The sequence below is a fragment of the Pan troglodytes genome, chromosome 7 (genome assembly GCF_028858775.2).
Source record: "Pan troglodytes isolate AG18354 chromosome 7, NHGRI_mPanTro3-v2.0_pri, whole genome shotgun sequence".
Lineage (NCBI taxonomy): Eukaryota > Metazoa > Chordata > Mammalia > Primates > Hominidae > Pan > Pan troglodytes.
This window is the reverse complement of record NC_072405.2, coordinates 150,689,506-150,715,474: the sequence shown is the minus strand read 5'-3', so window position 1 is coordinate 150,715,474 and position 25,969 is coordinate 150,689,506. Positions and strand designations below refer to the sequence as shown.

General features: G+C 41.7%; 1 protein-coding gene across 12 annotated transcripts in view; it reads left to right on the top strand.

Moving 5' to 3' along the window:
* TRAPPC9 (trafficking protein particle complex subunit 9) overlaps nt 1–25,969 on the top strand; it is a 733,986-nt gene that overhangs the window by 23,055 nt on the left and 684,962 nt on the right. For 5 of the 12 annotated variants that reach the window (XM_001142596.8, XM_016959909.4, XM_016959907.4 and 2 more), the window contains 2 exons: nt 2,105–2,233; nt 10,812–10,838. The exons of 2 other annotated variants lie outside the window; for them this stretch is intronic. In XM_001142596.8, the coding sequence (XP_001142596.4) occupies nt 2,105–2,233; nt 10,812–10,838 (156 nt within the window). The remainder of the gene's footprint in view (nt 1–2,104; nt 2,234–10,811; nt 10,839–25,969) is intronic. 5 more of the 12 variants (XM_063816568.1, XM_016959910.4, XM_063816571.1 and 2 more) reach the window with 2 other exon arrangements.

Here is a 25,969-nt window from a genome sequence, read left to right as displayed (position 1 = left end):
GGCATAAGCCACTGTGCCCAGCCAAATATAAGAAATACTTCAAATGGCCAGGCACGGTGGCTCATGCCTGTAATCCCAACACTTCTACAAAAAATAAAAAAACCTTACTTCACCTCACTTCTACAAAACAAAATTAAAAAACATTAACTGGGTGGAGACCAGCCTGAGCAACATAGGGAGACCTCACTTCTACCAAAAAAAAAAAAAAGTAAAATAAAATAAAATTAAAAAACATTAGCTGGGCTTGGTGGTTTGTGCCTGTAGTCCCAGCTACTTGTGAGGGTGAGGCAGGAGGATCGCTTGGGTTCAGGAGGTCAAGGCTGCAGTGAGCCATGATCGCACCACTGCACTCCATCCTGAGCAAGAGTGAGACTTTGTCTCTTAAGAAAAAACCAAAATAAAACTTAAAATGGACTTAAATTTAGTTTTTTAAAGAGGCTAGGGAAATAGAAGTGGGGAAAGAAAGGGAGTAAGAATTAGGGATGGAAAAGAAAAGAGAATCAGATAAAGGATTATGCAGGCTGAGAAAGACATAGTTTTACTTGGTTTTCTTGAAAGAACGTTGTCTCCCTAAGTATCCTATTGTATCAGTTAGAGAATCTGTGCATCTCCCAGTGGGCTCTGAGACTAGGGCATGTGCAGCAGGTGCTTCTCCAGAAAGACTGGTACTGCCCATATGCCTTCCCCATGCGGCGCTGGACTGGATGAGGAGGGCTCCTAAAGGGCACACAGAGAAGGACGGTGCTGTGTGCCGTGGGCCTCTTCCATGCTCAGCCTCTCAGAAGTGGACAGTGGAGTTGTCCACAAGCTACTTAGGCCTGACATCACAGCAGACTGAATGTAGAAGCCGATAGAAGATCCAGCTGACTTGTATTAACTCTGATATTAAAGAAATGTGTGAACATGTCAAATAATGCCATTCCTCCAGTATTTTATTTTTGTTTTGGAAAACAATTATTTTTCATAAAACTGTTAACACATGACAAGCTTATTATTTTATTTTTTATTTTTATTTTTTTGAGTCAGAGTCTCGCTCTGTCACCCAGGCTGGAGTGCAATGGCGTGATTTCAGCTCACTGAAACTTCCATTTCCCAGGTTCAAGTGATTCTCTTGCCTCAGCCTCCCAAGTAGCTGGGGCTACAGGTGTGTGTTATCATGCCTGGCCAATTTTTGTATTTTTAGTAGAGTCAGGGTTTCACCATGTTGGCCAGGCTGGTCTTGAACTCCTGACCTCAAGTGATCCACCCACCTTGGCTTCCCAAAGTGCTGGGATTACTGGCATGAGCCACTGCATCTGGCCTATTTTAAGAGGAATTAATACATAAATACTTAAATCCTTTTCTCAGTTTTATTTTCCAATATGGTAAATATCTACAGGTGTAACCCACATCACAAAAAAAGCTCTTTGTGATCCTAAGTCATTTTTAAGAGCATCAAGGAGTTTTTAGACCAAAAGTTTAAGGACCACTGAATTAATGGATAAAGATGATAGAGATGAATACTGCAGCACACCTTCTAAGGCATGTGGCATAGCTGGAGATTATTAGGTTGTTATGTCATGAGAGAAGAACGGACTGTGTAGCGAGTTAATATGGCTGTTTTTGAGGAAGAGGGAGGTCTACAGCCTCAAAAGGAGCAGATGCCTATGGGGTGCGTGGTCTGGAAAGGCATTCTGGTCTTGCTTTGGTGCTATTACTGTGAAATATTTTCAATCCAGGGCACTTTCTGTTATACATCTCGGTAGCTCCAGAACCTGGCGCAGTCTGCCACACAGTTTGTGCAGGAATGCCGGCCACGTGAATGGATGAACGCAGAGGCTGGCCTGTTTTACGTGTGCAGTCAGCCCTGCAGGGAAACCTTGAGTGTGGTGAGAGTGTTCTGTGTTGCCTGCCTGGACATGGGCATGGGAAAGGCAGGTGGCAAGTTCCCATTTTGCAAAAAACTAGTGATCTTTAGGTTTGATCTTTGTTTTGGAAGAAAAATTGGCATTTCCAAATAATCCACCTGTTTAAATCATTCTTAGTTACTGCAGTTTGAGCTAATGAAGGGTCACTGACTTGACTAAGGATGCTGGTTTTTGTTTTTTGTTTTCTTAATGCCCAGCTGCCCTGGAAGGATTGTGTTCAGCTTCTGTCATCTATCACTATCCTGGTGGAACTGGTGGGAAGAGTGGAGCTCGGAGGTTCCAGGGCAGCACCCTTCCTGCTGAAGCAGCCAACAGACACCGGCCAGGTGAGCTCTGCCCTTTTTCCGGCCTCTGCTCACTTGCAGTCTTTAAATAAAGCAGACTCATTTGTTACTTTTTCCTTTGAGTTAGGACTAATATTTAAATAAACTGTAAAATCTATTGAGTCAGTAATTTTTTTTCTTTTTTTTGAGACAGAGTCTTGCACTGTTGCCCGGGCTGGAGTGTAGTGGCGCAATCTCGGCTCACCGCAGCCTCCACCTCCCAGGTTCAAGCAATTCTCCTCCCTCAGCCTCCTGACTAGTTGGGATTACAGGTGCCCGCCACCACACATGGCTAATTTTTTGTATCTTTAATAGAGGCGGGGTTTCACTATGTTGGCCAGGCTGGTCTCGAATGCTTGACCTCGTGATCCACCCGCCTTGGCCTCCCAAAGTGCTGGGATTACAGGCGTAAGCCACCGTGCCCTGCCCAGAAATCTTGTATGAGACATTTTGTTCTGATTTTATTGAATACTTTCAATCTTACGGAATACCACTAATGGGTTAGAATGATTGGTTGATTTCTGGAATACTTGTGTAAAATTTCCTGGTAGAACACACTTGAGGTTCTGTGTCTAAGTCTTTTTTATAATTTTATGTATTAGGAGAAGCTAGTCCCAGAGGTCAATTTTAATAAGCTGATTCAGGGCCTGGGAGCAGTTTCTTATTTTATTGGCTGATGACATTCTCTCAATGAGTTGTTTGATTTGCTTATGCTTGGTAGAACCAATGAAGAGTGAGAAAACTTCTTGGGTGGAGCAGACCCACGAATGCTGAATGAACATGAACGTTTTGGTCCTTGATGAATGAACCTGCCTTTAATGGCTCAGGATTTAGTCATCATGTTGCATAGGTCACAAAGAAGGAAGCAACAAAATAATGAAAGCAGGGATTTATTGAAAACAAAAGTACACTCCACAGTGTGGGAGTGGGCCAAGCAGCGGGCTCAAGGGCACGGATATAGAATCTTCTTGGGTCTAAATACCCACTAGAAGTTTCCCATTGGCCACTTCATGCTCACCTCTTGTAAATGAAGTGGTAGCCTGCAGTTAGTCTGATTGGTTGCGGAAAGCAGCCACTCAGAGGCTGAAGTTAACAAAGGTCACACTCCTTGCAAACATCTGATTGGTTGCAAAAAGGAACCAATCTGAGGCTAAGGTGAAATTACAAAGTTATGCTTCTATGCAAATGAAAAGTAGACAAAGTTATACTTCTCTGCAAACTAAGACTCCACCCGCAATCAGTCTGATTGGTTCCGGACAGCCAGTTTCCCATCTGCCATGCAGAAAAGGTCAAAGGGAGCAGCCTCTGGTCCTTTTGTTACTTAGTCATGGAAAGTTAGGGTTTTCCTTTCAATTTAGTTGTAGGAAGTCTGTGTGAAACAACCTTAGGTTCTTTGCCTCTAGATCCTATTCTTCTGCCTCAGGCTTATCTTTTTTGTGATTGAGACAATTTTGATTTTTTTCCTGTATCTGTAATAGATGAGAAAAGTAAAAACGTTGATTTGACATCAGTCACTTTTCCTTTATAGATTGACTACAAGGGGACATTGTTGAATAGATTATGTGTGTTTTTGTTTTTGTTGTTGTTGTTGTTGTTGTTGTTTTTTTTGAGACAGAGTCTCGCTCTGTCACCTGGGCTGGAGTGCAGTGGCTCAATCTCGGCTCACTGCAACTTCTACTTCTTGGGTTTTAGTGGTTCTCCTGCCTCAGCCTCCCGAGTAGCTGGGATTACAGGTGCCCGTCACCACACCTGGCTAATTTTTGTAAATTTCAGTAGAGATGCGGTTTCACCATGTTGGCCAGGCTGGTCTTGAACTCCAGACCATAAATGATCTGCCCGCCTCGGCCTCCCAAAGTGTTGGGATTACAGGTGTGAGCCACCGCTCCTGGCCTGTGTGTTGTTTTTTGAGACAGAGTCTTGCTCTGTTGCCCAGGCTGAAGTGCAGCAGCATGATCTCGGCTCACTATAACCTCTGCCTCCCGGGCTCAAGTGATTCTTGTGTCTCAGCCTCCTGAGTAACAGGATTACAAGTGTGTGCTACCATGCCCAGCTAATTTTTGTAGAGACGAGGTTTCGCCATGTTGGCCAGGCTAGTCTCCAACTCCTGACTGAAATGATCCACCCGCTTCAGCCTCCCAAAGTGCTGGGATTACAGGTGTGAGCCACTGTGCTTGGCCGATTATGCTGTTTTAATATGTAAATAAATGTGTTTGTATTTCAACAAAATTGTATGATTAATAGTTGGCAGTCCTTTGGGAAGTAATTTTTTGTAAGACACTTAGGCTATTTACTGACTGAAATATAGAGACATTACTTTTTTTTTTTCTTGATACAGAGTCTTGCTCTGTTGCCCAGGCTGGAGTGCAGTGGCGCAATCTCGGCTCACTGCAACCTCCGCCTCCCGGGTTCACGCCATTCTCCTGCCTCAGCCTCCCGAGTAGCTGGGACTACAGGCGCCCGCCACCACTCCTGGCTAATTTTTTGTATTTTTAGTAGAGACAGGATTTCACCGTGTTAACCAGGATGGTATCGATCTCCTGACTTCATGATCCGCCCGCCTCGGCCTCCCAAAGTGCTGGGATTACAGGCGTGAGCCACTGTGCCCGGCCAGACGTGACTTTTATGATTATAGGGTTGGTATAGATTAAGGTAGCTTTTGGTATAGTGCAAAATCCAAGGACTAGGAGAAAGCTCTGCCACTGATTGCTAGAAGAACAAATTCTCTGGGTCTCAACCTCACTACCTGTAGAATGAAGAGAGTGGGCCAGATGCTCGAGTTTTCTTCCTGTTCTAAGATTAGTTTCTATGAGCCTGTGTCTTCTGTTTATATTTAGGGGTGTTAAAGTTTTCGGATTAAATACTGAATACTGTTCCCTTCCTTGAAGCAGATTTCAGTATGTGCTAGCTACACTTTTAGTTATGGTCTCTGAGCATCGTATTTTAAAAAGCCCTGTTGATCATTTCTTATTATGCCAACAATTAAATTTGTTACCTTTTTTTTTTCAGCAACCTGGAAAGACCTTTCTGGCCATAGGTGGCGCTGTTGTACACATATATTTTTAATGTCCTAATTTCCCTGTTGGTGAAAGAAGACTTAGACAAGGCTTCCTTCATTTGAATTTTGCTGTTGTTGTTGTTTAATGCTTTAGAATAGCACTATGCCCATTATATTTGGATACCTGGAAAAGTATTCTAGTTATTTTTATTATGTCATTTCAGCATGAAAATTTCAGATATGCAATGTGGACAGTGGTGAAATTGGACTTTTCTTCCAATGTCAGAAGCCAGTCAGCCATGATTTATAAAAGAGATAGAAACCGTCTGGAGCACCTTAAAGCTGAAAAGAATCTGGAACTCCCTGAGTATTGCACCCAGTTTTGCATGTTTGCTAGTGGGTGGTGGTGTGGTGTCATGGAAAAGCCTCGTTCAGCTGGCTTGTGTCTGAACGCAGGTCCTGCAGTTCTTTCTCAGGTGCCCCCCACCTCCTCGCTCTGCATCTGTGAGCAGGGGCTCCTAATTTCTGCTTTGTAGAATTGTGAGAATTAGAGAGAATGTGTGCAAAATGTTTAGCATGGCGGTCATCTCATAAAATATCTCACGACCATTAGCTATTATTTTATATGAAGTCATCATTTTATAGTGTTTGGAAATTACTAAGGCATTGAAATAGGAAAAATGTTTTCGTGAAGAGAGACTCAGGAAATGAAGGAAATATTTGAGGTGGGTCAGTAGTTTTTATTTTTATTTTTTTTTTGTGAGACAGAGTCTCACTCTGTCGCCGAGGCTGGAGTGCAGTAGCTCACTGCAACCTCTGTCTCCTGGGTTCAAGCAATTCTCCTGCCTCAGCCTCCCGAGTAGCTGGGATTACAGGCACCCACCACTACGCCTGGCTAGTTTTTATATTTTTAGTAGAGACGGGGTTTCACCATGTTGGCCAGGCTGGTCTTGAACTCCTGACCTCAGGTGATCCGCCTGCCTTGGCCTCCCAAAGTGCTGGGATTACAGGCGTGAGCCACTGCGCCCGGCGAGGAGGGTCAGTAGTTCTTATACCCATAATTTAGCTGCAGGTTTAGAGACATGGCCGTTATGTAGCCATCTTGACCCTACCCAAGCCACAGAATTATTTGTGGATTAGTATATGTTGGGGCTTAAAGGGGCCCAATAAAAACACCCCTGTTTTCTTCAACAACCAATTGAGAGACGAGACAAGAGTAAGGTAGAGAATAAAAATGCCGCCCTTATTAGTGATGAAACCACATTCTCTGCCGGGCATGGTGGCTCACACCTGTAATCCTAGCACTTTGGGAGGCCACAGTGGGTGGATCGCTTGAGCCCAGGAATTTAAGACCAGCCTGGGCAACATGGCAAAATCCTATCTCTACAAAAAATACAAAAAATTAGCCTGGGATGTTGGCACGTGCCTGTAGTCCCAGCTACTCAAGAGGCTGAGTTGGGAGGATTGCTTGAGCCCAGGAGGCAGAGGTTGCAGTGAGCTGAGATTCTGCCCACTGCACTCCAGCCTGGGCTACAGGGTGAGACCTTGTCTTAAAAAACAAAAAACAACCCCCACATTTTCCATGAACTTGAGGGATGCAGAAAAATGGGCATCCTACTACTGTGTGTCCAAGATCTGGTGGCTCTGGGCCACAGCAGACCTTCCTACGAGGGGCCCTCTCCCTGTCAGCCATAGGCATGGCGGAGCAGAACATCCCGTGTGCTTCCTGAGCGCAGCAACCAAGGGTGAAAGAAGGGGTTCACATGCCCAGCTTGTCTCCCAAACTCATCTTACACTTCACTCCACTTGGGTGGGGGAGGAAGGGGAGTGGGCAAGAGGTCAGTGGTGCTTAGGACAAAGCCTTTATTATGGAAACCAGAGGAGTGAAGAGCAAGTGCCATCTTCCCCCTCAGTTTAAATAGGTCATGGGGTGACAGTTCTTTCTTTGTAACACAGAAATAAGGATATCCTTTGCTATTTAGACTAGTAAGGAAATACAAAGGATGATTAGAAGGGAGATTTGTAAAATCACTGTAACAGATAACATTTTTTTTTTTTTTGGGATGGAGTCTCACTCTGTCATCCAGGCTGGAGTGCAATGTCGTGATCTCGGCTCACTGCAACCTCTGCCTCCCAGGTTTGAGTGATTCTCCTGCCTTAGCCTCCCAAGTAGCTGGGATTACAGGCGCCTGCCACCTCGCCCAGCTAATTTTTGTATGTTTAGTGGAGACGCGGTTTCGCTATGTTGGCCAAGCTGGTCTCGAACTCCTGACATCAGGTGATCTGCCCACCTCGGCCTCCCAAAGTGCTGGAATTACAGGCGTGAGCCACCACACCCGGCTGATAACATCTGTTGAACATTTAAAATGTGCTACACACATTTTATTTATTTTTATTTTTATTTTTTTGAGATAGAGTCTCACTCTGTTTCCAGGCTGGAGTGCAATGGCACAATCTTGGCTCACTGCAACTGCTGCCTCCCGGGTTCAAGAAATTCTCGTGCCTCAGCCTCCCGAGTAGCTGGGATTACAGGTGTGCACCACCATGACCAGCTAATTTTCGTATTTTTAGTAGAGATGTGGGTTCACCATGTTGGCCAGGCTGGTCTCAAACTCCTGACCTCAAGCGATCCACCCACCTCAGCCTCTACACACATTCTACATAAACCAATTTAACCCTTTAATCTTCACAACAACCAGCTAAGGTAGGTTGGATTATTATCCCAGTTTTACAGATGTGGAAACTGAGGCATAGACAGGTTGAGGAACTTGACCAAGGTTATGGAGCTAGTAAGTGGCAGAGCTGGGATTTAAATCCTGGCAGTTGGCCAGGTGCAGTGGCTCACACCTGTAATCCCAGCACTGGGAGGCCAAGGTGGGCAGATCATGAGGTCAGGAGTTCAAGACCAGCCTGGCCAATATGGTGAAACCCCGTGTCTACTGAAAATATAACAACAACAACAACAACAACAACAAACAATTAGCCGGATGTGGTGGTGCGCACCTGTAGTCCCAGCCACTTGGGAGGCTGAGGCAGAAGAATCACTTGAACCTGGGAAGCGGAGGTTGCAGTGAGCTGAGATTGTGCCACTGCACTCCAGCCTGGGCGACAGAGTGACACTCTGTCTCAAAAAAAAAAAAAAAAACCAAAAAACAGAAAAACAAAAAACAAAACAAAAAACCCCTGGCAGTCGGGCTGAGCTTCAGTAGATTGGCTTCCGGGGTTTAGAGGTATCAGCATATCTACAGTTCCATGTGTACATCTATACATCAGTCAGGGGGTTGGCCAGTGTGGAAAGGGTGGGACAGAGAGAGTTATGCAGCGCTGGCATTTGTGTCTTGGCCACTGTCCACAGAGAGTGCACTGCGGTTTGCATTAATCACTTGTGTAGACAGCAGGTTTCTCCCTGTAACAGAACTTTAGTCCATCAAATTCATCTAGCAAACTCCTGTTCAGAGAAAGTGGAGTTTTCTAGATGAACTTGATTTGTATTTCAACAAAATACAACTACTGAATTCTGTTTCAGGGAAGGGAGTGGTATTCAGTTCCCCATCTGAACACTTTAATACCCCTAAATATAAACAAAAGATGAGGCTCACAGAGGCTTACCTTAGAACAGGAACAAACTGAAGCATCGGCCCACTCTCTTCATTTTACAGGCAGGGGTGATGGTGTGAGGCTTTGTTATTCAGGTATCAGGATCCTGCTGTAGAGGTGACAACCACTAGGAAAGGGCCTAGAAACCAGCATTTGGTGTGTGAGGGCATCCTCTGTAATGGTCCCAAATGAGACGTATGGACCTGATTTCTACTTATCTCCTGCCTGTGATTTGGCCTTTGAAGAGAAAATGTGCTGATCGTTGAACCCTGATATTTTGGTCTGATTGATAATTTTGTGTCTCCCGTTACATTAATAGTTAAACCTCCAGTTTTCCTACACTGGTCACTTACAAGTTTGGTTAATGTGAAATCAGTCCACTAGAGGCTGATGATACTAATAGTCAAATGATTGATGATTGTGATAATAACTCTGGGGCATCAAAAGTTTAACTCATATCCCCTACCTAAAGGACATGGCATAGTATAATATATTTGGCCAGGTTCTTCACAGAACAAAACGTTTGTAGGGTTATCTGGAAATCCAGACTTCCTCAAGGTCTGTGCAGCTGAACGTCTGCTCAGTGCAGACCTTGGACCTGGTGTCGTGGCGTGTGTGGCGGTGGGGCTTCCCGTGGCTCCTCTGGGCTTCAGTCTCCCCATAGGCAGGGAGGGTTAACATCTGTTTATTTTGTAGGGTTGCTCTGAAGGTCATACACGATATTTGTTAAGCATCATGCTTGGCAGAAAGGTGTTATTCAATGGAAAACACCTGTTTTTTATTTTAATGGTGGCGTCAAGATTGCAGTGATTTTTAGTCTGCATTTACAAACAGAGATGGCTGTACACAAAATAGCTCTTAAATAGCACCGTAATCATGGGGCCTCTTCTCTGTGTAGACAATTGAATACATGTGCTATTTCCGTAAGATTATTGGGACATACCTTTTTGAATCTTCTTAACATGTTTAAAAATGAAAATAGCTAATGATAAACATGACTCTTGGAACCAGTACCCCTTGAGGTGTGTTTTGCCATGATGGGAAATTGCATTCTATAGAGAAGTTGAATTGGATCACACAGATGTTTGGGTAGTTTAGCAGACCACCAAGGCTTTCAGAAGTTTCTTCATAATAGTGAAGTTAGTAGTTGTGTATTTTAAGCTAACTACAAAGCTACCTTCTAAAAGTTGGAAATCTTTGACTTGATGAAGTGTCCAGTTATTCTGTGTGTGTGTGCGTGTGAGAGAGAGAGAGATATATATAGAGAGATGTATTTTAGGGGGCTTGTGAAAAGTTCCACAGAGCCACTGGCACCTTTTCTCCCCCATTCTAGGCTGCTGACATACATTTGCACAAATAATAATCCTTTGTCACTTGGCTTATTTGTGGAAATAAGGAATTGTCATACTTGTTTAAGAAGAGCTGGCAGGCCGGGCATGGTGGGTCATGCCTGTAATCCCAGCAGTTTGAGACCAGCCTGGCTAACATGGTGAAACCCGTCTCTACTAAAAATACAAAAAAAAAAAAAAAAAAAATTAGCCGGTCGTGGTGGCGCACGCCTGTAGTCCCAGCTGCTTGGGAGGCTGAGGCAGGAGAATTGCTGGAACCTGGGAGGCAGAGGATGAAGTGAGCTGAGATCACGCCACTGCACTCCAGCCTGGGCAACAGAGCAAGACTCTGTCTCAGAAAAAAAAAAAAAAAAAAAAAGAACTGGGAGCATGAACATAGAAAGTGGGAAGGCAGAGAGGTGAGGAGGCACTTAACAATTTGTTTCGGGTATGAGTAATAGTAGCTTTTCTTTTCTGTTTTCCTGTCTGAAGCAAAAAGGCACCAAACTTGTAACATACTGTTCCTCAGAATTGCTTTTCTGATCAGATACAAGTCAGATTTTTCTCTAGGCTATGTGAATTATGAAATGTGTTTTAGTAGTTATTTTTAAAAGTAGTTTTGTTTTCCAAATAAAATACCATAATCTGTTCTTTCTTCCAGGGGCACAGGAAGTTCTCATTGATCCAGGTACATGATCTATGTGTTTAGTTTCTTTTGGTTATTTTTTTAAGTGCTTGTTTCATGGTGATGTGAATGAATGGTTAAAATTTCTGGATGATGATCTTTGGAACATTCTGATTTAAGTAACTTTAAATCAGAACTGTTAAAAGCTTGATGATTGATTGGTGGGTCCTTGCTTGATGGGCACCCCGTTGCTTTATGTTGTCTGTTGAGGAGGCTTCTTCCTCTAGCATGGCTAAGTGAATGATTTGAGAATTGTGCCTTTAATTCTTTGAATGCATTGAGCATGTTTGTCCTGTTAATTTTGAATTCATTTGTAATCACGACTTTGCTCTGATTTGTGGCTTGTGCTCCCTTCCACGTGAGTTAATTCTCTACTGCATTTCGTCTGTGTGTTCTTAACAGGGAAAGAGATCTCGTAGTTTTTACAAAGGCAGGTTTTTCTTCCCCTTGTAATATCTTCTGTAATTAATACAGCAAAAACCTCTTTTATTACAGTGCTTAATTATTTCATGATGAGCTCTATTATTTTCTGACTTAATGAGAAACAATGACAGGGTAAATAATACAAAATGAAAACAGTCTAGAATTGAAATCAGATGGCTGTGCTTACACAGGCTTTGTGACTAACACATTCGCTTTCATCTCCTCGTGCATCTTGGCTCTGAAATGAAGGTGCCCCAGGTTTGCAGGCGTTGGTTTTAACATTTGCGTTCACTCCTTTCTCTAGGCCATGGCTAAGTTTCCTGATGGGGCTTGTGGAATGTGTAGAGAAAGGACAACAAATGCTTAGTTTTGGTTTCAGGAGACCTGAGTTGCTGATGAGAAGGCATCTGGGGGACAGTCAGGCGGGCAGACTTTATGCCACTGAAGAGCTGAAAGCCCCGCCAACACTAATGACAAATGAAATGGATGTTGAATGTACTGGTATTTCACCAGTATGAGTTGCTGAGCCCCAGTTTGGCTGGTTATGCCTGCTATAAAATACTGAATTGCAGTGTGTCAATCACATTAGTTGTAGGAGAATTAGATGTGTACACCATATAGAAGTAGCTTAGAGCTATAAGAAAAATCAGGCGTTTGTTGAGATAAGGCATTTTAAAAAGATTTCCGACGCTTTTCAAGATAAGGTTGTGTAGAGGTGAAATTGAGTTTAGAGTGTTGGGAGGAAAAGTGAGGAGATTCTGTGGGGCTTTGTTATTCAAGGGTGCATCAAGGTTCTGCTGTAGAGGTGAAAACTGCCAGGAAGGACCCAGAAACCAGTGTTTGGTATGTGAGGGCATCCTCTGTAATGGTCCCAAATGAGAAACGTGTGGACCTGACTTCTCTTTACCAATGGGAGAGCGAGTAAAGAGAATGGATGCCGTCCTGGCCCCACATTCTGGTTCCTGCCTTCGAGGCCACCCCAGTTCCTGCTAATGCCTTGTGGCCTCTGCTCGTGGGGACCTTTGTATCAGGACTGACTCGCTACTGAAATCATATCTTTCAAGCGTTGGTCCTTTCTAAACCCTTGCAAATGTGTTAGCAGTGACAGTGCTGGTAGGGAATCTTCCTAGCTCCTAGGAGCAATGCAATTTGATTCTTCACAGCCTCTCTATCTGAATAGCTAACACTCTCTCAGGGGTTGTAAAATTATTCAGCTCCCGGAAAACCCATTCATGTGAAGCTATCACAAAATTACATCACTTTCATTTGATTTTTGAGTTTTAAATGGACATAATGTTTGAAGCAAGCTGTTTACAAATTTTTTTCCTACCCGCTTTCCCCACCACCGTTTCCAAAACCGGAAGAAGAGTTTCACGGTTTTCGGGGGCTCCTCCGTCTCTCATCCTAAGAACTAAGTTTCCCCTCCCAGCATTTCTAGCAGCTTGGCCTTTGTGTTCTTTATCTGCATTTTTAAAGTGGAATGATTCTTAAAACTCTTTTTTCTTGTGTTTTTTTTTCTTTCATTTCTTTCCTTTTTTTTTTTTTTTGGAGACAGGTTCTCACTCTGCCGCCAAGGCTGGAGTGCAGTGGCTATTCACAGGTGCGATCCTAGCTCACTGCGCCCTTGAACTCCAGGCAATTCTGCCACCTCAGCCTCTGGAGTAGCTGGGACTACAGGTGTGTGCCACCATGCCCAGCTAATTTTTTAATTTTTTCATAGAGATGGAGTCTCTCTATGTTGACCCGGCTGGTCCTGGCCTCAAGCAATCCTCTCACCTTTGCCTCCCAAAGTGATTACAAACATGAGCCACTGTGCCTGGCATCTTTTTTTTTTTAAATTTAATTTCTAAACATTTCGTGTACATTCAGCAACTACTTTACGTAAAATGATCTTTTGGATAATTTTAGTTGACTCATAATTGCTTTTTCCGTTTTCATGTGGAGGAGAGTTTCTTCTTCCTGTAATAAAAATGAGCAGTTTGCACTTATTATGTGAGAGACACTGTTCTAAGGTGCTTTTTTTAAAACAAACAAACAAACAAACAAACTAGTTTTAATGCAGTTTACCTATTTAAAGGGTAAAATCCAGTCATTTTTAGTATATTTACAAAGTTGTGCAACCCTCACCACAATCAGTTTTAGGACATTCTCATAACCCCAGCAGGAAGCCATGTACCTGTTAGCAGTCACTCTCCTTTGCCTATGTCCTTCCCTTACCCCCAAGCAACTAGTAAGCTATTTTCTTTCTCTATTATTTGCCTGTTCTGGACATCTCATATAAATGGCATCATACATATAATGGTATGTGGTTTTTGTGACTGGCCTCTTTCACTTACTGTATGTTTCAAGCTTTATCCATATAGCACGTGTCAGTATGCATTTCTTTTTCTTCTTGCAGAATAATATTCCATTCTATGTATATATATGTGTGTATATGTATATATGTGTATATATGTATATATGTGTATATGTATATATGTATATGTGTATATATGTGTGTATGTATATGTGTTATATATGTATGTATATGTGTATGTATATGTGTATATATATGTGTATATGTGTGTGTGTGTGTGTGTGTGTGTGTGTATATATATGCCACATTTTGTTTTTCCATATTCCATCAGTTGATGGACATTTGTATCATTTGTACCTTTTGGCTATTATGAATAATGATGTTATAAGCATTTGTGTGGACATATGTTTGTTTGATTTATTTATTTATTTGTTTTTTGAGATGGAGTTTCATTCTTGTTGCCCAGGCTGGAGTGCAATGGTGCGGTCTTGGCTCACTGCAACCTCCGCCTCCTGGGTTCAAGCGATTCTCCTGCTTCAGCCTCCCAAATAGCTGGGATTACAGGTGCCCACCACCATGCCTGGCTAATTTTTTTTTGTATTTTTAGTAGAGAAGGGGTTTCACCATGTTGGCCAGGCTGGTCCTGAACTCCTGACCTCAGGTGATCCCGCCTCAGCCTCCCAAAGTGCTAGTATTATAGGTGTGAGCCACTGTGCCTGGCCCATATGTTTTAAATTCTATTATGTGTATGTCTAGGAGGGGGAGTTGCTGGGTCATGTGGTAACTCAACGTTTAACTTTTTCAGAAACTGCCAGATTGTTTTCCAAAGTGGCTGTACCACTTTACATTACTACTAGCAATGAATGCAAGTTCTGATTTCTCTGCATCCTTGTCAATACTTGTTACCTTTTTGATTGTGGCCATCCTGGTGGATGTGACCTGGTTTCTCATTGAAGTTTTGGTTTGCATGTCCCTCGTAGCTAATGATGTGCATCTCTTCATGTGATTATTGTCATCTCTATATTTTCTTTGAAAAAATATCTATTTAGATAGTTACCAATTTTTAAATTGGGTTGTCTTTTTGTCTTTTTATTGTTGAGTTGTAACAGTTTTTTTTTTTTTTTTTTTTTTTGAGACGGAATCTTGCTTTGTCGCCCAGGCTGGAGTGCAGTGGTGTGATCTCGGCTCACTGCAACCTCTGCCACCCGGGTTCAAGCGATTCTCTTGCCTCAGCCTCCTGAGCAGCTGGGATTATAGACACATGCCACCATGCCTGGCTAATTTTTGTATTTTTAGTAGAGATGAGGTTTCACCATTTTGACCAGGCTGGTCTCAAACTCCTGACCTCAGGTGATCCGCCCACCTGGGCCTCCCAAAGTGCTGGGATTACAGGTGTGAGCCACTGCACCCGGCTAGTAACGGTTTTTTATATATTCTGTATATGAGTCCTTTGATATATGATTCGCAAAATTTTTCTTTCATTCTGTGTGTTATCTTTTCATTTTCTTGATACGGTGTCCTTTGAAGCCAATACAAGTTTTAAATTTGGATGAAATCCAGTTCATGTTTTCTTTGTTCCTGTGCTTTTGATGTCATATCTACGACTTAAGGTGCTCTGTATAAACTTTACACCTAAAGCAATTTAATCTTCACGATTCTAGGAGACAGGTACTGTTGTTATCCCTAGTCTATAAATGGGGAAACTGAGATGCAGGAAGGTTTTCTGACTCGCTGAGGGTCATAGCTAGTAAGCGGTGATGTGGGCATTCAAACTCATGAGTTTGCACCCAGGATTTATCCTCTTAACCACCATACTCTATTGCTTTCTTTAGGGAATCATTTACTGAAAACTCTTTGCTTATTTGATTTCTTGCCCATTTTTTTTTTTGTCATGAGGGACCTTATCTCTTCATTCACCTCGCAGAGTTCGGCGTAGGTTTATTTTTGGTCGAATGTAGGCAGAATCATTGCTATCAGTTAATTTCTGCATTACTTACTCTGCAGTGGTGATCACTGCTAGTTGAGCTAACAAAGTCATTTAAGGCTTTTCTGGTCATCACACTAATAAAGGTAGTGTCATGACTACAGAAAGTTCAAAAACAGTATTTGATTAATTCCATTTCGTTAACTAAAGGAAGAAAATCCCCAGTGTTGACACAGATTGTAAGCCTTTCCGGAATACGGTCGTTGTCTTCCTTTTTTTCCTGTTGTTCCCTCGCACAGTGCCTGGCATAGTGCCTCACTGTCCAGTGGATTAGCTAGAGTATGGCGGTCTTCAGTCACTGTGTACAATGACAGAATTTTCACAACAGTATCTGTTGTTTGTTTCACAAGGTAAAAATCATATAGAAATATCTCTCAGATGTATAGAAAAAGCCCGGAATTTTGTAAAGACTTCCAGAAAACAAAAACATACAAAGGTATTTTCACTGCTTTTAGATGTCTTAGACGTATTATGGTTACACAACAGAGTAAATTCGTTAACTAGATTTGACAAGTCATGTAATATTGATTACCTGTCATAATTTAAAATATTCTGGCTCCATTAAAGTAATTAGTGCCCATGAGTAAGCAAAAATAAGCTAACATTTATATGCAGCATGGGGGTAGACTTTATATATATGTGTGTTCATGCATGTATTTCCGTCTTTCAGAGGATTTGGCAGCTTTTCAACAATATTCTAACTTTAGAATTCTATTTAAAAAATCATCACTGTGGCTAGTGCACTTTGGGCTGAGTTTATCCTGTCTTATGCACAGAATTCCACTGTCTCCTAGGGAAGGGTTTCCTTCCATTATATTGAGTTAATATCTGAATTACAGGAGCTGTGATTTCTTGAACTCCTGGCCTTAAGTGAGCCTCTTGCCTCAACCTCCCAAAACGCTAGGAATTTAGGCGTGATCCACATTACCTGGCTGGGGCTGTAATTTCTAGGCCTTTTCCTCTCCATGTGTTTAAAGTTGACTATCAAATGTGATTTTCCCTTTGTTTGTTGGGTTTTCATTGGTCAACTAGAACTTTTGAAAATGAATTTGTTTTTATATGTTATACAAATTCCCCTAGGAACTTGATGGGTTTTTGCTTTTAAGTTTTCAATTTATGAAAAACTTAAATATACTCTTATTTATAAGTTATTTTTCACTAGATATTTGTTTATCTCTTTATACATTTTTTTTAAGCAGTAGGTGTCCATGTTTAAAAAATAACTTATACATGTAACAAACCTGCACATGTACCCCTTGAACATAAAATAAAAGTTGGAAAGAAAAAAAATGTAAAAACAAAATCATGTTTTTTCTTATTGTAAAAGTCATCTTCATTATAGAGAATTTAGAAAATAAAGGTAAAGAAAATAAATAAATTTAAAAATTACCCATACCTCCCCCACCCCAGGTAGGTTGTAGTACATTTTGAAATTGGGAAGTGTAAGTCTTCTGAATTTGTTCTTTTCTTCTCAAGATAGTTTTGGTTATTCGGGATCCTTTGAATTTCCGTATGAATTTTAGGATCAGATGGTTGTTTTCTACAAATAATCCAGCTGGGATTTTGATAGAGATTTGATAGAGATTCTCCAAACTGTTGATCAGTTTGGAGAATATTGCCATTTTAAGAAGATTATATCTTGTAATCCATGGACAGGGATGTCTTTTCAACATTTACCTTCTTTAATTTTTTTTTAGCCAATGTTTTGAGTTTTCAGAACATCATTTTATACTTTTTTTGGGGGTTAAATTTTTTGGGTTAAATAAAAAGTATTTTATTCTTTTTCATGCTGTTGTAAACGGGATTGTTTTCTTAATTTCATTGTCACATGGTTCATTGCAAGTATATGGAAACACAATTTTTTGTGTATTGGTTTTATATCCTTCAAATTTGTGGAACTCATTTCTTAGCTCTAAAAGTTTTTTAGTGGATTTTTTAGGATTTTCTAGAGGCAGGATCATGTCATCTGAAAAGAGACAGAGTTTTTCATCCTTTCTCTTTTTTTTTTTTGAGACAGAGTCTCACTCTGTCCCCCGGGCTGGAGTGCAGTGGCGCGATCTCGGCTCACTGCAAGCTCCGCCTCCCGGGTTCACGCCATTCTCCTACCTCAGCCTCCCGAGTAGCTGGGACTATAGGCGCTCGCCACCACGCCCGGCTAATTTTTTTGTATTTTTAGTAGAGACGGGGTTTCACCGTGTTAGCCAGGATGGTTTTGATCTCCTGACCTCGTGATCTCCCCGCCTCGGCCTCCCAAAGTGCTGGGATTACAAGCGTGAGCCACCGCGCCCGGCCTCTTCCTTTCTAATTTGGATGACTTGTCTTATCCTTGATTGTAGGGGGAGTCTTTTATCATGAAGCATGATGGTAGCTGTGGGTTTTTCACAGATGCCCTTTATCAGGTTGAGAACATTCCCTTCTATGCCTCGTTTTTTGTTTTTTGTTTTTTTTTTTTTGAGACGGAGTCTCGCTCTGTCGCCCAGGCTGGAGTGCAGTGGCGCGATCTCAGCTCACTGTTACCTCCGCCTTCTGGGTTCATGCCATTCTCCTGCCTCAGCCTCCCGAGTAGCTGGGACTACAGGTGTCCGCCACCACGCGCGGCTAATTTTTTTGTATTTTCAGTAGAGACGGGGTTTCACCGTATTAGCCAGGATGGTCTCAATCTCCTGACCTCGTGATCCACCCGCCTTGGCCTCCCAAAGTGCTGGGATTACAGGCGCGAGCCACCGCGCCCGGCCAATTTTTTTGTATTTTTAGTAGAGACGGGGTTTCACCGTGTTAGCCAGGATGATCTCGATCTCCTGACCTTGTGATCCACCCGCCTTCTCCTCCCAAAGTGTTGGGATTACAGGCGTGAGCCACCGCGCCTGGTTAGCCTAGTTTGTTGAGTGTCATCACGAAAGGGTGTTGAATTTATCAAATGCTTTCTTTGTGTCTGTTGAGATGATCATGTGGTTTTGTCCTTTATTCTACTAATTTTCAGACATTAAACTAACCTTAGATTCCTGAGCTGAATCCCACTTGATCATGTTGTATAAACCTTTTTATATCATGCTGGATTCAGTGTGCTAGTATTTTATTGAGGATATTTGCATCTGTCTGTCTGTCTGTCTATCTATCTATCTATCTATCTATCTATTTTTTTGAGATGGAGTCTCGCTTTGTCGCCCAGGCTGGAGTGCAGTTGCATGATCTTGGCTCACTGCAACCTCTGCCTCCCAGGTTCAAGCGATTCTACTGCCTCAGCCTCCCGAGTAGCTGGGACTACAGGCATGTGCCACTGCTCCCAGCTAATTTTTGTATTTTTAGTAGAGACAGGGTTTTATCATGTTGGCTAGGCTGCTCTTGAACTCCTGACCTCAGTCAGTCCACCTGCCTTGGCCTCCCAAAGTGCTGGGATTGCAGGCGTGAGCCACTGCGCCCGGCCTTGCGTCTATATTCATAAGAAATGTGGATCTGTAGTTTTCTTTTGATGTCTGTTTCTGGTTTTGGTATTAGGGCAACATTAGCCTCATATAATGAATTGGTTAACGTTCCTTCCTCTTATGTTTTCTGGAAGAGTTTATGAAGATTGGTGTTAATTTGTCCTTAAATATTTGGTAGAATTCACCATTGAAGACAGCTGTACCTGGCCTTTCTTTATTTTTATTTTTTATTATACTTTAAGTTTTGGGATACACGTGCAGAATGTGCAGGTTTGTTATATAGGTATACACGTGCCATGGTGGTTTGCTGCACCCATCAACCTGTCATCTACATTAAGCATTTCTCCTAATGCTGTCCTTCCCCTAGCCCCCCATTCCCTGACAGGCCCTGGTGTGTGATGTTCCCCTCCCTGTGTCCATGTGTTATCATTGTTCAGCTCCCACTTATGAGTGAGAACATGTGGTGTTTCATTTTCTGTTCCTGTGTTAGTTTGCTGAGAATGATGGTTTCCAGCTTCATCTACGTCCCTACAAAGGACATGAACTCATCCTTTTTTATGGCTGCATAGTATTCCATGGTGTATATGTGCCACATTTTCTTTATTCAGTCTATCATTGATGGGCATTTGGGTTGGTTCCAAGTCTTTGCTATTGTGAACAGTGCTGCAATAAACATACATGTGCATGTGTCTTTATAGTAGAGTGATTTATAATCCTTTGGGTATATACCCAGTAATGGGATTGCTGGGTCAAATGATATTTCTGGTTCTAGATCCTTGAGGAATCGCTACACTGTCTTCCACAATAGTTGAACTAATTTACACTCCCACCAACAGTATAAAGGCATTCCTATTTCTCCACATCCTCTCCAGCATCTGTTGTTTCCTGACTTTTTAATGATCGCCATTCTAACTGGCCTGAGATGGTATCTCATTGTGGTTTTGATTTGCATTTCTCTAATGACCAGTGATGATGAGCTTTTTTCGTACGTTTGTTGGCCGCATAAATGTCTTCTCTTGAGAAGTGTCTGTTCATATCCTTCGCCTTTGCTTACTTTTTGATGGGGTTGTTTTTTTCTTGTAAATTTGTTTAAGTTCTTTATAGATTCTGGATATTAGCCCTTTGTCAGATAGATAGATTGCAAAAATTTTCTCCCATTCTGTAGGTTGCCTGTTGACTCTGAAGATAGTTTCTTTTCCTGTGTAGAAGCTCTTTAGTTTAATTAGATCCCATTTCTCAATTTTGGCTTTTGTTGCCACTGCTGTTTTAGTTATGAAGTCTTTGCCCATGCCTGTGTCCTGAATGGTATTGTCTAGGTTTTCTTCTAAGATTTTTATGATTTTAGGTCCTACATTTAAGTCTTTAATCCATCTTGAGTTAATTTTTGTATAAGATTTAAGGAAGGGGTCCAGTTTCAGTTTTCTGCATATGGCTAGCCAGTTTTCCCAACACCATTTATTAAATAGGGAATCTTTTCCTCATTGCTTGTTTTTGTCAGGTTTGTCAAAAATCAGACGGTTGTAGATGTGTGGCATTATTTCTGAGGCCTCTGTTCTGTTCCATTGGTCTATATATCTGTTTTGGTACCAGTACCATGCTGTTTTGGTTACTGTAGCCTTGTAGTATAGTTTGAAGTCAGGTAGAGTGATGCCTCCAGCTTTGTTCTTTTTGTTTAGGATTGTCTTGGCTATTTGGGCTCTTTTTTGGTTCCATATGAAATTTAAAGTAGTTTTTTAAAATTTTGTGAAGAAAGTTAATGGTAGCTTGATGGGGATAGCATTGAATCTATAAATTACTTGGGGCAGTATGACCATTTTCATGATATTGATTCTTCCTATCCATGAGCATGGGATGTTTTTCCATTTGTTTGTGTCCTCTCTTATTTCGTTGAGCAGTGGTTTATAGTTCTCCTTGAAGAGGTCCTTCACATCCCTTGTAAGTTGTATTCCTAGGTATTTTATTCTCTTTGAAGCAATTGTGAATGGGAGTTCACTCATGATTTGGCTCTCTGTCTATTATTGTGTGCCTGGCTTTTCTTTCTGGGAGATTTTTTGATTATTGATTCAATCACTTTACTTGTTATGGGTCTATTTAGATTTTCTAGATCTTCTTGAGTTGGGTTTAGTAGTTTGTGTCTTTCTGGGAATTTGCCCAACTCATCTAAATTAGATAATTCATTGGTGTATAATTGTTCATAATATTGTCTTACAATTTATTTCTGTAAGGTTGGTAGTAATGTCTATTCTTTCAGCTCTGATTTTAGTAACTTGATTCTTCTCTCTTCTTAGCTAGTTCATAATTTTGTGGTTGTTTTAAGAATGAACTTTTGGTTTTTGTTGACTTTTCTCTATTGTTTTTCAATTCCCCCTTTCATTTATTTCTGCTCTAATCTTTATTTCCTTCCTTCTGTTTGCTTTGAATTTAATTTTCTCTTCTTTTTCTAGTTTCTTAGGTTGTTGACATGAGCTCTTTCTTCTGGTTTAAGAGACAGGGTCTTGCTCTGTCGCCCAGGGTAGAGTGCAATGGTACAGTCGTAGTTCACTATAGTCGTCTCCTGTGCTCAAGTGATCCTTCAGCCTTGGCCTCTGAGTAGCTAGGACTTCAGGTATGCACCATGCCTGCCTACTTTTTAAATTTTTGTAGAGATGGGGTCTCTCTATGTTACCAAGCCCGGTCTTGTGGCCTCAAGTGATCTTCTCACCTCTGCTTCCCAAACTTCTGGGATTATAGATGTGAGCCACTGCACCTGACCTGTTTTTAAAAAATGTAAGTATTTATAGCTACAAATTGCCCTCTATGCACTGCTTTTGTGGCATATCATTTTTAGTATATTATGGCTTTGTTTTCAGCTCAAAGTATTCTTTTTCTTTTTTTGTGTGTGACAGAGACTCACTCTGTCACCCAGGCTGGAGTGCAGTGGCATGATCTCGGCTCACTTGCAACCTCCACCTCCTGGGTTCAAGCTATTCTCCTGCCTCAGCTTCCCGAGTAACTGGGATTACAGGCGTGCACCACCACACCCGGCTAATTTTTTGTATTTTTAGTAGAGATGGGGTTTCACCATGTTGGCCTAGGTCATCTTGAACTCGTGACCGCAAGTGATCTGGCCACCTTGGCCTCCTAAAGTGCTGGGATTATAGGTGTGAGCCACTGTACCTGGCCAGTTTTCAGCTCAAGGTATTTTTTTTCCAATTATTTTTATTTTTATTTTCTTCTTCTTATTTTTAGACAAGGTTCTACTCTGTTGCCTAGGCTGGAGTGCAGTGGCGATTACAGCTCACTGCAGCCTAGAATTCCTGGGCTCAAGAGATCCTCCTGCTTCCGCCTCCCAAGTAGCTGAGACTATAGGCACATGACATCATACCCAGCTAATCAAAGTATTTTCTAATTTCTAGGCCAGGCATGGTGGCTCATGCCTGTAATCCCAGTACTTTGGGAGGCTGAGGCAGGCAGATCATTTGAGGTCAGGAGTTCAAGACCAGCCTGGCCAACATGGTGAAACCCCATCTCTACTAAAAATACAAAAATTAGTTGGGCATGTTGGCACGTCTGTAATCCCAGCTACTGGGGAGGCTGAGGCAGGAGAATTGCTTGAACCTGGGAGGCAGAGGTTGCAATGAGCCAAGATCGCACCACTGCACTCCAGACTGGGGGACAGAGAGAGAACCTGTCTCAAATTAAAAAAAAAAAGTGTTTTCTAATTTGTCTTGTGATTTCTTCTTTGACCCATTGGTTATTTAGCTGTGTGCTATTTAATTTCCAAGTATTTGTGAATTCCCCAAATTTCATTCTGTTGTTGATATCTAAAATAGTTCTGTTATAAAAAAAGAATTCTGTTGTGGTTGGAGAACACATTTAAATGATTTCAGTTATTTATTTGTTTATTTATTTATTTATTTTGAGACAGGGTCTCTCTCTGTCACCCAGGCTGGAGTGCAGTGGCATGATCATGGCTCATTGCAGCCTCAACCTCTCAGGCTCAAGCAATCCTCCCATCTCAGCCTCTAAAGTAGCTGGGACTACAGGGCCATGACACCATGCCTGGTTAAGTTTTAGATTTTTTGTAGAGTTAGGATCTCACTATGTTGCCCATGCTGGTCTCGAACTCCTAGGCTCAAGTGATCTTCCTGCCTTAGCCTCCCAAAGTGCTGGGATTTTTGGTGTAAGTCACTGCTCCTGCCCTTCTTTTTATTTTTATTTTTTAAAAATTTCTACTGTAGAATATTTTTTGGTCATGCTTCCTTTATCTTCTTTCAGCTTGCTTAAAAACCACAACTTCTTCATATTTCTTCTTGGGTCAATTTCCCTTTAATTATTTTGATAATGTATCTCCAGTCTTATTCCAGAATTTTTATGTTCCTGGGGAAGAAAAGGAATCAGACCTTCCTTCAAGACTTGGTTCCTTAGTGGGTATATACCCAAAGGACTATAAATCATGCTGCTATAAAGACACATGCACATGTATATTTATTGCGGCACTATTCACAATAGCAAAGACTTGGAACCAACCCAAATGTCCAACAATGATAGACTGGATTAAGAAAATGTGGCACATATACACCATGGAATACTATGCAGCCTTAAAAAATGATGAGTTCATGTCCTTTGTAGGGACATGGATGAAATTGGAAATCATCATTCTCAGTAAACTATCTCAAGAACAAAAAACCAAACACCGCATATTCTCACTCATAGGTGGGAATTGAACAATGAGAACACATGGACACAGGAAGGGGAACATCACACTCTGAGGACTGTTGTGGGGTGGGGGGAGGGGGGAGGGATAGCATTAGGAGATATACCTAATGCTAAATGACGAGTTAATGGGTGCAGTACACCAGCATGGCACATGTATACATATGTAACTAACCTGCACATTGTGCACGTGTACCCTAAAAGTTAAAGTATAAAAAAAAAAAAAAAAGACTTGGTTCTTCAGTAGGTGTCTGGCAGCTGTCAGTAAAGCCAAAGGCTGGCCTGACGCTTATGTTCCTTTCATCATGGTGTCCAGATGATGACTATTTATTTATTTATTATTATTTTTTTTGAGACAGTCTCGCTTTTGTTGCCCAGGCTGGAGTGCAATGTGTGATCTCAGCTCACTGCAACCTCTGCTTCCCTGGTTCAAGCGATTCTCCTGCCTCAGCCTCCTGAGTAGCTGGGATTACAGGCATGTGCCACCACACCCAGCTAATTTTTGTATTGTTAGTAGAGATGGGGTTTCACCATGTTGGCCAGGCTGGTCTTGAACTCCTGACCTCAGGTGATCTACCTCCTCGGCCTCCCAAAGTGCTGGGATTACAGACGTGAGCCACCATGCCCGACCCGGGTGGCGACTTTTTAATTATTGCACACACTGCTGTGGCAGTGGATTCCCCGTGCCCAGCTCATCACCTGGCACTTAGCGAGTGTTATGAGTGTGTAAGTGATAAAGTGACTCATTCTGCTCATGGCCTATGTCCTTTCCTTTCCTTTTTCCTTTCCTTTCCCAGACACAAAGACCAATGGATCATGGCCTATGATCTTAATTTATAATTTATCTTCCCCATTTTCATTTCATTTATATTCCCAGTTGTATATGTTTTAGCGCTTTTGTCTTTATGAAATGCATCCTGTTTTTAATATAATAGAATTGTTTTGTAGCTTAATGAGTTTACCGTAATTCTAATTTTTTTAAATTGTTGATTTTGAAATAATTTAAAACTTATAAATCTTATAAAAGAGTGGTAAAGATAATTCTGATGTACTCGTCACCCGTATTTCCCAGTTGTTATCATTTGCTTTATTATTTGATCTCTGTGCATATACAAAGTTTTTTTTGAGCGATTTGACAGTGAGTTGCAGACCTGAGGCCCTGTCCTGAATACCTCGGTGTGCATTTCCTAAGGACAAGGTCATTCACATAAACAGTACAGTGATTAAAATCAGAGAATTTAACATTGATGCATTCAGTACCTTTATCTACCCCCCAGACCTTATTTGCATTCCACCAGCTGTTCCAATACAGCAGTTCTATTTCCTGATGTGGGATCCAGTCCAGGATCACACACAGCATTTAGTGTCTATGGCACTTAGTATCGTCTCAGCCTATCTTCGTTTTTCATGATAATTGATATTTCTGAAGATTGCAGGCCATTTATTTTGTGGAATGTTCTCACTTTGTGTTTGCCTGAAGTTGCTTTATGATTATGAGGTTTTGCATTTTGGCAGGGCAGAGGGAGGGGTCAAGTAAGTGATCCATCATGCATTAAATCAGAGGGACATGAGGTTCATTTGTCCCATTACTGGTGAGGCTAACTTTGATAATTGGTTAAAGTGGAGTCTGATGGAGTTTTCCACTGTAAAGTTACTATTTTTCTCGATGTAAATAATAAGTAATTTGTGGGAAATAGTTTGAGACTGTATACATCCTGTTTGTCATCACACTTTCACCCACTGGTTCTGGCTGATTCAGTGAAGAGTTTCACCTGAGTCAGTTATTACTGTGCTGGCTGCCAAATGGCGATTTTCTTGCTTCATCATTCCTTATGTGTTTATTCGCATTTTACTATAAGGAGGAGCTTTTTTTTTCTTTTCTCCTTCTTTCTTTCCATCCATCCACTTATTGTTATGGACTTATGGATCATTATTTTTTTAGTAGGTTCTAATCCATTGCTATTATTCTTTATTTTGTAGCTCATTGGCTAGATTTGGCCAATGGAAGCTCTTCAAGCTGATTCTTAAAACCTTTTGACATGTTCCTCAATCAGTTATTGAACATATGTTTACTTTCAGGCTCAAGATATTTTAGGTTCAGGCCGGGCGCGGTGGCTCATACCTGTAATCCCAGCACTTTGGGAAGCTGAGGCAGGCAGATCACCTGAGGTCAGGAGTTCAAGACCAGCCTGGCCAACATGGCAAAACCCCGTCTCTACTAAAAATACAAAAATTAGCTGAGCGTGGTGGTGGGTGCCTGTAATCCCACCCACTTGTCAGGCTGAGGCAGGAGAATCGCTTGAACCTGGGAGGC